We start from the raw sequence: 12,046 nt of genomic DNA, 5'->3' as shown, positions 1-12,046 counted from the left end.
GTTGCAGACATTATATACCACTACAAACTATTCATAGAAGTTAGTGTAAATATTTAAGGGCACAATTTTTCAAGACTTCAGGACCTTTAAGTGAGAATATCTTCATAAAAATGGAAAGAATAGTTTTCATATGTCATGCTACTTCATGCAAAGTGCAGCTAATTAAATAAACCTCAATCAAATCGATATTTGGTGCGATGTCCTCTTTGATTCTCTTAGATACACTTTACTAATTTACATATTTTTTAATATACTTGGCATGTAGATTCATCCTACAGAATGTTGCAGAATTTGCAACAGTTTTACTGTTGATTTTGACGGTCTCAGTTGTTCCCGTCCTTTTTTACGTAATTCCCAAACTGACTGAATGGTGTTGGGAGCAGGGCTCGCTGGGGACCAGGCCATCTGGTGAAGGACTCCCTGTTCTTCGGGTCACTAAAGATAGCTGCTTATGACTCCTGTTTTATGTTTGGAGTTGTTGTCCTGTTTGAAAATATATCTGAGCCCAATCAGACACATCCCTGATATTGTCACTAGTACTGTTATTTACTTATTCTTGGATTATATGATACATAAAAAAAAGCTGTACAAGAATCATGCTTCCTGAAAATGCCCAAAACATTTGCACAGTACTTTATCCGCACCTATTCCCAGTAATTAATTATCAAAATGTATCATGAAAAGTATAAATTATGGTGTTTACAGTGTTTTATGTCTTTCTCAGGTTCTTCAGCTGGGCTACAACAAGCTAACAAACCTAACGGAGGGGATGATGAGAGGACTGGGCCGCATGCAGTGCCTCTTCCTGCAGCACAACCTCATTGAGGTCATCGCCAGCAATGCATTCTGGGAGTGCCCCAGCCTCAGCAGCATTGACCTGTCATCCAACAAACTTGCGCGCATCGACCCCTCCACGTTCACAGTTCTCAGCCGCCTGATGGTGTGTGAACTGGCAGCCAATCCTTTCCACTGTGGCTGTGATCTCTACAGCTTCCTGACCTGGCTGGAGTTCTTCAACAACGTCTCACACACCTACGACCGTCTCCAGTGTGAGACGCCGCGAGAGATGTTCGGCTTCCCCCTACTGAGTCCCATCGCTGCCGGCCATGCTGGTCGGAACGCCAAGAACATTTTGTACCATCACTGCCGGGATGGTGTGATGATCCCAGGAATGACTTCCCTCCCGCCAGATCTGGACGGACCTTCTGGGATCGGACCGGAGATGTTCGGTGGTGTGGGTCCTTACCACCAGCCCACCACCTCCTCCTCATCTACCGAGGACAGCTTCAGTCCCAGCATCAAGCTCCATCACGTCTCCTTGTCGTCGGCCTCTCTCCTGGTGAAGATTCCGAGGCCCTACAGCAAAATGTACATTCTGACACAGTACAACCACACGTACGTATCCGATGTCATGAACTTGAAGAACAAGAAGGAGATGATCACCCTCAACAAGCTCAAGCCGCACAACAACTACACCTTCTGCGTAGCATCTATCCGAAACTCTCAGCGTTACAACCACACCTGCCTCCAGTTTTCCACTCGAGGTCAAAATGTAGACGATACGCTTCCCACGCCTTCCACCACCACTCACTACATAATGACGATTGTGGGCTGCCTTTTTGGCATGCTCATTGTTTTGGGCTTTGTGTATTATTGTCTACGTAAGAAACGGATGCATGATGAGAAGAAGAAGTCCATCTGCGTCAAGAAAACTATCCTCGAAATGCGCTACGGGCCCGAGGTGGCGGCAGCGGTGGCTAACGATCCATCAGCAGTCCACAAGCTTCAGGAACAGTCCAGAGAACATCACCAGTATCAGCATCACCACGGAGGAAAAATGCCCATGTCCACATCCTCCAGCTCGGGAATGCTCCACTCAGCCAACACCACCTCCTCAAGACTCTCCTCTATCCCACAAGTGGAAAAGATCGCCACTGCCTTTTCAGAGGCCATGGCTACGAATAAAGGAAACTACATGGATGTCAGGACTGGAGGGGCAGGGATGGAGAGGGTGGTAGACGGAGGCCATGTAGGGATGAGGGGGGACGACTTGAGGGAGGACGATGGAACCGATCTCGGCGATGACTCCGATGATGATGGACATGGTTCTGCATCAGAGATCTCCACCATTGCCATGGAGGTGGACAAGGTCAACCAGATTATTAACAACTGCATCGATGCACTGAAACTGGATGCTGCAGCAGTTGCAGCTTCGGGGGCTTCTACCAACCCCCAAGTATCCTCAAACCCAACCTCCCCACCACCCACCAGCACATCCTCCCTTACTCGTGGCCTGATCCCACTCTCTCAAGGGGTGACAGAAACATGCCAGGTCATGGCTCCCAACAAAATACCCCCTCCGCCTCCACTCCCTGCCCTGAATGCCCCCCTCTCTGAGCGCCCGGGGATCAGTGGTGGGGGCTTCGTCATCACTCCCCCCTACAGGCCCCCTCCTCCCGCCACTGCTGTACGTCCTATTCAGCGGCAGATGAGTGCAGATGCTGCTGTGGTTATTGTAAATGCTGTCAAGAAACAGTGCAGCACCACATCTTGTGGCTCCATGGGTCGAGACAGGGAACGTGGCGGAGCCAGGGTGTATAGTCTGGATGTTCCTGAGCCGAGGAGTCCAGACGCCTGTAATCAGCAGCAGCAGCAGTATTCTGACCGGGCCAGTCCTGTGGGCTGTGGAGAGCCCCTGGAGAGGCTGCCTTTAGTCGGGAGTGGGAGCTGTGGTGGAGGGGGTGGTGGTTGCGACAGTGGTGGTGTTGGTGCCCAACATCAGGAAAACCAGATGACACACCATTACCATCAGCAGCAGCAAATACAGCAGCAGCAGCAGCAGCTGGAGGTGCAGCAGGACTACCACTGCTCGGAGCACCGCCACTCCGTCCCAGCTCTCTATTATGAAGGGTCACATCAGGGCTCCCCGGCCCAGAGAGTTTCCTTCCTTAAGCCCCTGACACGTTCCCGCAGGGACGCAGCTTCTTACTCCCAGCTTTCACCGGCTCGCCACCATTCCAGTTACTCTGGCTATTCCTCGAGCCCAGAGTACTCCTCAGAGAGCTCACTGCGGATCTGGGAGCGTTTTCGTCCCTACCGGAAAGGCCAGCGTGACGAGGCCTGTTATGTGACGGCTGGAAATGCCCTTCGAAAAAAGGTGCAGTTTGCTAAAGGCGAGGACCTGCATGACATCCTTGATTACTGGAAGGGCGTGTCGGCGCAGCAGAAGCTGTGATCGGGGACCAGAGTGAAGCGTTGTGGGAAAAAGAGATACTTCTTTTCCTGATTGGCCTGTGGGCCAGAGAAACCATTTGAAGTTCATGGGGAGAAAAATGTAGGACAAAATCTTGCCTTTGGGTTTGTGTTATTTTTTGGCATGCTAGGTGTATAGAATATTGTGATACGAGCAAGGACTGTGAAACTGTGCCTGGAATCTGAGAGTCATTACAGTGTTTTGTTTTACACTTCATTGTAGCACCTTTTCTGGATCATTCTTTTTTTAGTGGGTACAGATTTCATTTTTATTACAGGGAGAAAATGCCAACTGTGTGATTTTCTTTGGGTGGTCACGTTTGGTGATCAGTGGACCATCTTTACCAGTGCCATGTTCTGATCTGTGTCCAGTCACAGAGGATAAATGCTGATGTCCTTCATTTTAGGCTTGTGCAATCCCAGACTTTCCTGTTTCGTATCGGGTGCTGCATCAGTTGGCAGCATCGGACATGTTTAGACTTCTATGACGAGGTGGGATCTGTGCTCTGTTAAAATTAACAACATGCGGATTAGCGAACAGAGTTGTCAAATGCAGGCGCTGTCTCTCTTCTCTGAGATCCTTCTTTGGGTTGAGGTTTTTTGCATTTCCAAGGCATCTGTCACATGAGAAGAAAGGGATAATAGAATAAAGGAATAAAAGAAATGAACACATGAGCTCGGGGAGAATTGTGAAGTGGGCATGAAGGAAATAATGAAAGAGAGATTAAAGTGGAGCCTCGGCTTAAAGTGCAGATTGCGATCGAGGTGTTAAATAAGAAACAAGAAACACTCTTGCATGGTTTTGATTAATAAGGTGATAAAAGGATGTTCCCCTACAGATGCACCAAATTATTTTAAATTGCATTTGCCTGATTAATGGTCAGAAATGTGGTCTGAGTTTGAAGTATTAAAGAAGACAAGTTAAAAAATGTCATAGTAACGGCTGTAAAATTGTGAGATGCGATGGATTATTTTTTCTTTTCTTTCTTTTTAGTGGCCTCTGTCCATGTCATGTCAAACAAGTCATGAATATCTTCCCTTTTGGACATAAAAAGAGCATCAAAGTTCACATTAGGAGACTGGTAATGAAGTTAACTAAACAGACTTTGTTTTATGCTACAGAACCACCTGGTTAGTTTGAGGATCAGAGTATGGCGTGGGTTAGAACCCACCGCTGTTGTTTTCTAGGTTACTAGGATACCGGTCCCGCCACAAGAATAACCCCAAAGCATCTCACAGTTTTACAACTTCCAGGGCTGATGTAGCCGGCGACAGGGCTGGGTAAGCTCACACAATCTCCTTACAAAAAGCCACAAGAGACGTGACCCATATGTGAAAGAGACCAAGAGAAATTGAAAGCACGAGGGGGGCATGAGAGGGGAAAAAAGCGATCAAGAGGTCAATCGTGGATACAAATAATTTTCAGCAGCCACAGAGAATGTAAGTAGATTACAAGCAGGTTACGGGGAAATCTATTTTCATCGTTCAGCGTGAGCACCACGGTACATTCCAAATCCCTCCTGTGACATTAAAACTGAGCGGGGCACAGAGGGAAAGGACACTTCTGATTACTGCCAATGTGTCTGTTCTGTTCTGGAAATTAATGCTGTTGTCGTCTATAATTGATAACTCAATTAACCAATGTGTGACAGGCATGTCTGCTTGCACTTTCTGCCTCATGGTTGTGTGTGTGGTGCACAGTGGTCCTTGTCAGCGGGTGTCGGCATGCTTTGTCAGATTATATTGTATATGCCCAAACTAACTTCAATTAATATTTGTCAATATTTTGCCCAGTGGCTGGTTGTCTGAACAATACTAGATTATTAATGGCATGTACAGATGTCAAACATGTTCACTGTGTTTTCTTCAGATGACTGTCCTTCTTGCTAGCGCAGCCATCACCTGATCTCTGTTCATGCGTACGATTACTTGGCCTTTTCTTGCCTCATTCTATTGAGATGATGCTCCTAAATGAGAGTACCACGCCTGACGTCCTGACAAACGGCATCCTGCTTACCTAAAGCGCTGCGTAGCCGCTAAAGTTTTGTCACAATCAGAGACATCCTCCCTTAAAAATGTGAATTAATGCTCCTAGAATTTTGTTTTTGTTCAACTTTAACATCAGGAGCTTTTTTTAAATTATTATTATTCCTCTTTAGATCTTCACTTTTACACTGCCAGTAATGTCCATTAGCTCCTCCCTGCTCCCACAGCTCCAGTGGGATATTTCGTAGGAGGGTTCCAAACACGTTGACTTTGTTTCATTAAGTCTGAAATTGTGTTCCTTGCAGGCAGGACATGGGTGTGTACAGCACATATCAACACTGCTTTTGTGTTTTTGTTTTTTTTTTCTTTTTTTAGCATGTAATTGATTCGGCAGGGTGAATGATATGTAAAAGTCCGTTCATGTATCTCCACGCTGATCTGTGTAAAGCTCCCTGTTTGTTTCCATCCAACTCTCCCTGTTTCATTAACATGTGTGGATATCTGTGGGTCCACATGAGATCGAGGTTTCTGAGATGCACCGCCTCATCCGCCTTCTTTCTACGATAAAGCACCATGTGGTGAACGTACAGGACAGTCCTGGATTTTCTTTGTGTTTTTTTTAAGTCTCCTGGTCATCTCCTGTTATCTGAAGTTTCCAAAGGAACACGTTACTGTGACTGACTTTCTCCAAAACAGAGCGAAGGATTTACTTTTCTTTGTGTTTTTGCTCTCAGACTGATCTAATGCCGCAGCTGAAGGAACTCGGTGCGTTTAACTCCCCACATCCACAACTGCCATAACGAGTTTACAGAACAGGACGCTGAGGAACAGGAAACGCTGAGGAACACCAGGACGGTCATCATTTCAGCTGCCATTTCCATCTACCTGATAAAATATAATGTGACAGCAAATACGGTTTATTACTCTTTCCATGGATGGACTCTTAATTTCTTACATTTTCTACTTTAGTTAACATGTTTAACACATCAGTGTGTTTTTCAGGTAGTAGATTTTCAGGCGACAGATTTTCAAGTGCTGCTCTGCTCAAATCTGATTCAGTTTCAACGTCGGTGTGAGAATATTTTTAATGACTTCTAAGAATATTTCACAGCAAATGAGCACCGTCGCTGTATTTGGAGAGGATATTGTGTTTGGAGCTGCTGCCAACAGAAACACAAGGGGTCACGCAAAATGGAAATGAAAGCCAGATTAAACAACAATTAAATCTGATGAGCCAAAACTGTCAGTCCTGTGAGTGATTTGCAATAAAAACAGTGACAAATGTCAGCAAAAGAGTCCTCCAGTGTGGTCAGCGCTGCTCTCTGGAATAAACCTCCGCTAATTATTATCATTTACAAAGCCCTATTTAGTGTTTTGCGATAAACAAGTGTGTTAATTGGCTTTGGCGCTTAATTGATAATAATAAAAAAAAATACTTTTCTGTTCTGCTTATTGCAGAATTGAGGATGCAGCTCCAATAATCTAACAGCTAAATGGATTAAAGGCCACAAATACTTCAGCGTTTCTGTTCCACAAAGCCAGCATCAAATAAATAAACTTTCTTTTTTCTTCCTCTCTGCCTGCATCCTCGGTGAACCCCGGGGATTGGCTTGCTTGGAGATGGATGGTCCATTTTGTAGCAGCATCCTTGTTCGTCTGAGACCCACAGGAAGGCCAGACATGACAAAAGCATCTGATGTGCTATTGATGTTGAATCTTTTTGTTGAGAGACTGGCTCGGGTTTCTTCTCCAGTCGTCTGTAAAACGCCACGAAATCAGAGACGTTCTGAGTTTCTAACGCTTTGATGCGCTCCGTATTTAAAGTCCAGCCAAAATGAAATTAAATTCTGGTTTCTTGAATTCAGGGAGTGGGTTGAATCAGCATCTAAATGACTGCAGGGAAAAGTTTCCCACAATACCGTACACTTTTATCCTTGTTACTGGTGTTGAAAGTGAAACTATTTCCTTAGATACACATCCACTAGATACTATGGGCTGTAACTGTAATTAGTGCATCATTTACTAATTAATAAATTAGTCAGAAGGATCATTCCAGAACTGGAGGACATTTGGGATTCAAAATGATTGAAAAATCAACCTTCTCTTTTACAGTTTTCTGCTCCATATTGATCAATAATAGGTATTGATTGGCTCAGCTTCCACATCAATGGTAGCATTTTTATTCCATGTTTTCTGTGTTGTTTGCTAACCCTACTCTAATCACAGTAACAGGGTTGCTAATCCATGCTAATGTGATCTTTTTCTCAGCAGTAGAAGCTAGATATTTAGCTGCTGTTACTGCTGACCAAGAGGACAAACTGACTGATGGAAAACAGTCCAAAGAATGAGTCTGATCCTGATAATATGAGGTAGAGTGAGACATTCAATCAAGGCTGACAATGGGATGAAAAGATGAAAAATAGAAGAGAGGACATAGCTTTGATCTACACATTCTTTAGGAAAACTGTTTGGTGATGTAAATGACAAAAACAAGACACAATATGACAAAAACAAGACACAAAATGACAAAAACGAGACACAAAATGACAAAAGCGTCATCTACAGGTTCTGCTAACATGTTGTGGGACACATTCCATGTATAATAATTACTATTTAAAATATTATATTCTATTATAATATTATTTTAAAAAATATTCCCACAGTTACAGAGACATCAATGAAAAAATAAAACCAGAAAAATTATTTTTAAATTTCATTCTAATTATTTTATTAGAGATTCAGTTTGGTCATCAGGGGGACAAGAGAAAAATGTCATTTTAGGGGAACTCCAGACTTATTTGGTATTTATAAAATATTTTCAAACATTCTTTTCTCCTCATTTTTTAGATTTAGTCTCAGGACAAGAACATTTACACAATAACTGCATGTTTTAGTATTTTCTACATGGATTATTGGAAATTTGATGGGTGGGACATAGAATATCCTTCAGTTCTGGAATGACCCATAACCTAAACTACAGAATGATTATTAATCCCAAAGCAGCAGCAAACCGAACACACGTTTTCAGCTTGTTTATAACATTTTCTCCCGATCTTTTCCAATGCCGCTCCTCTCCCCACATCACGCACAAACAACAAGGGTAGATGGCAAACATGGAACATAAAAATGTGAGTCAGAGTGAGTCACGGGCTGACGAAAACAAAATGACTCTTTTCCTGAAAGGCAGGTAAATGGGAAGGTCTGCAGAGAGGAGGACGGGGAGGAGGGACTTTAGCTGAACGCAGGCAGGAATGAATCAGCTTCACATGAGCCGTAACACAAACACACACTCCTGCACAACAGAAGCGTATTACACCACTTATTACTGAACTTATTACTAATTCAGAATTTCTTGCGACTGTTTAAAAGCCTGGAGGAAGGCAGCTTCGTTTCCACTTAGTTTCACAGCAGGTGACAGGCAGGTATTAGCGCTGAGAGACAGTGGGCTGCAAATCCTTTCATTTGGTATCTTTGGACCTTTTGTCCAACAGTCTATTAAGTCCATTAGCTAACTGTGTGGGAGATTAGCCCGTGTTTGATAAATGAAAACTATCCCGTGTGTCTCCTCATGAAAACCACACAAGGGCTGATGTGATGAAATTAAACGCATGCCATTTTTGATGTCACTCTAATGTGAACGTGTATTTATCTAAATAATGAAGAAGGAAGTCAGTGGAGATAAATGAAATGACAGATTTCTTGGCTCTGACGTTGCCAGGGCTTCCTTTCTGACTGCCAAGCAATTGTAAAAATGTGTGATGTTAAAAGCATCCGCTGACAACTGAAAGTCTTTGAAATTCCCCCTAAATCATGAGGTTTGTGAGCAGAAGAGCATTTGAAAATCCTGCAGGTAAAGCCACATAGGGCTGAGGTTTGCCACCTGACTGGACCCAGTTTCCAAAGACGGACAAAGGACTTAAAGAATCTGTGAAATATCTGTGAATTTTGTATACTAGATAAATGAAAAAAGAAAAAACACTAAGGTTAAAAACGCTTCTATGGATGTTTTATACTCAGCCTGATCTCTTGATATGTCTGTGTGTTTCTCTACTTTCAGTTGGTTGTTTGTCTTTGTTTCTTTCGTTCGGGGTTCTTTTGGAGGGGAGGGAATCACGGGACAGACTTTTACTACTTGCAACAATATATGTTATAAAGGTTTAAGAGCAGAGAAAGCTTAACATAGTGTACTACATAAAAAGAGAAGTTGTTATATTTGCATGATTCCCTGTATTTTTTGAGAGACAAAAATATATTGTTGTGTACAATGAGTGGACGTATGTTGAAAACAAAAACTGTAGGGGCTGAATACAGTGTTGTCTTTGATTTGAACATCTAGGTTTTAGCCGTTTTTTTATTCTCGGTGATGTTTCGTATTTACATTCTTGCCTACTGGTTTTCATTTGGGTGATTGTATTATAAACTGCAGTGATGCTGCTCTGGAGGGTGTAGAGACGCTTAAAGCTGCCGATTGTTTACATCCATCTACACTTTATTCTGCATTAGAGACATGTAAAGCTACCTTCCTACCTTCAGGTCCACATCAGTTTGTGGCTCTATTTCCTCTTAACTCTTTCTTTTTTTCTGATTAAAATAAATTAAAATCTAATGTTTTCAGAGAATGCTGGCGTGATGCAGGCCCACACACAGTGGACATCTAATGGTCTTAATCTCAGTCCATCAGTTAGGAGTCAAATGAATGCAGCATCAGCAGCTTCTCCCCGAGCCTCGGCCCACTCGCTGTTAGCGAAATCAATGATTTTCATTCCTCCTCCGTTGGTCTCTGATCCTGCTGGCTTTCCATCCAACTAGTTAATTGAATTTACCTTCCATAAATCACTCTTTTATTACAACACTAGTTTAACGCTAACTTTTTTGCATGCACAGAAAGGAGAAAGAAAAGGAAAAAAGTGCACCGCTGCAGAGGCTGAAACTGAAACGGACATCTTTGTTTCTAAAAATGACAAATAAGAGTTGAATATTTATATAAACCACCTCACTGACAATGAATTTAAGCATTAGTCCCACCAGTCAGACTTAGCTCTGTCTCTATAACATGTTAGTAACACTTACTGCCGCCCTGCTGGTGCATCAGTTAGCGGATTCATGCAGTGACAGCGGCCCATAAGTCATAACCATGTTTACTTTCTGCTCTGATAATACTGAGACCCTCCAGCTGAGATATTTATTGCCTATTCCGTGGCCCAGCCGCTGCCAGAAACCCAAAGAGGCATGCCTTGTCAATTACAAAGAGAAAATGAAATGCGTTAACCTCTGGGCTAAGTCTGCTCCGTGCCGTATCCGGCTGCAAATGTGCAGAGTTATGTTTTAATTGGGTAAAACTGCACTGCAATCAGATGAGGTGGCTGTTATTTATCGGTTCTGGGGGCTCATCTGTAACTCGGCGCTCTCATTTCTCCAACCCTAGGTCCGGAGCGCTGAAACTCGCTAAGAGGTCTCGTCACGATGAGACCAGCTGCCTTTCGGTGTCAGGAGCCTATAATTCTGATCAACGCTAATGTTTCTGCGCTCACAGATAGCAGAGGCTGGAAAGCCATTGCTATTCCGAACACACAGGCCAGTGCCACGCTGCTCCAGAGGCAGAATGATTGGCCTTGTCAGTGCCAGAGATTGAAAACTTAGCAGCTTCCAAAAATGGCTGTCAGAGCAGAGAGAGATGGCCGAGGAGAAGCTCCGTCCTCGGCTGCTCGAGGAAATTTAATGTCTGCAGACTGATCTGCTCAGAAGTGGTGTCTCGGCCTCGCAGCAACAAAAGCATTGAGCATTAATGTTGGCCTGGTGGGCCGCATGATGCACAAACATGATGCAGAAAGTTAGGAGAAGTGATTCAACTTCTGCTTTAATTCTTTACATCCAAGAAACACAAGCAGACACAAGTCAGTGCACACGTTGAGGGGAGTCCAACGCAGATTCATAAAACACAGAGTTAAGACTTTATTTTCATTTTGTTAATTAGTTTTTTTCCTTTTTAAAAGCAATTTTTCACTCATTTTTCCAGGAAATGCAGATTTTTCAGGTTGTAACAGCTGAATATACATATAAATAGCATGAACAGCCCCTAAAAAACAACAGTATCTGTGATCACAACCGTGTAATATACAATAGAATTACTGCAGTGCTTAGGCACAGCCGCCATCTGTGTGACTCCGAAGCAGTTTCTCACAACATCACCATGTCATTTCCGTTAGATTTGAACATGTATGTAACGTTTGTGTTGATTTATGGCTCTTGCCCTGTCGACAGTATCGGGAGGTCTTTAGGTTTTTAAAGGCAAGAGAAGGGAAGGGCCATCGTTGTATTAAATTAAACTCCTGTAGGTGTTAATTCTATTCAAATCTAATGCGACTCTCCCCTCTGGTTTAATGTTCAGAGACCAAAAGGGAAAGGCAAAACAAAGGTTTGGATTAACGGGAACAAATCTTGGCTTTCTGCTTTCTTTAATTCTTTGTTGCTGATAATGACATTTTTCCCTTTGCAATTTCTGTACAAAAGATCTATTTATATATTTGCAATAAATTTGTAATTAAAAATGAAAATCATGTGCAAGGTCTCCTTTTTTTATTTTCCTGAGGAACACTGAATTATTTTTAGTTTTTACAGAGTCTGATTTGTACAATTTATTTCAGAGCAAAGTTTTTAAAAAGACGTGCAGAATGAAGTGACTGATTGATTTTCTGATGGAACAGAAAATCACAGATGAGTAGTTGAAGGCTGATAAAAAAAAATTTAAAAAATGCTTGTTGACTCTACAGTTTTTGGCTTTAGAGGATTAAACTGCATTAAAAAGTGA

At 42.9% G+C, this 12,046-nt stretch overlaps 1 protein-coding gene across 6 annotated transcripts in view; it reads left to right on the top strand.

The window, feature by feature from the left end:
- LOC111566907 (protein phosphatase 1 regulatory subunit 29) overlaps positions 1–11,797 on the top strand; it is a 119,632-nt gene extending 107,835 nt beyond the window's left edge. For all 6 annotated transcript variants that reach the window (XM_055005046.1, XM_055005050.1, XM_055005048.1 and 3 more), the window contains one exon: positions 725–11,797. In XM_055005046.1, the coding sequence (XP_054861021.1) occupies positions 725–3,235 (2,511 nt within the window). In that variant the 3' untranslated portion in view covers positions 3,236–11,797. The remainder of the gene's footprint in view (positions 1–724) is intronic.
- Positions 11,798–12,046: the final 249 nt, after the last annotated feature.

The sequence above is a fragment of the Amphiprion ocellaris genome, chromosome 19 (assembly GCF_022539595.1).
Source record: "Amphiprion ocellaris isolate individual 3 ecotype Okinawa chromosome 19, ASM2253959v1, whole genome shotgun sequence".
In the NCBI taxonomy this organism is placed as follows: Eukaryota; Metazoa; Chordata; class Actinopteri; family Pomacentridae; genus Amphiprion; species Amphiprion ocellaris.
Note: the sequence above shows the minus strand (reverse complement) of the source record. Positions and strands in the feature narration are given on the sequence as shown.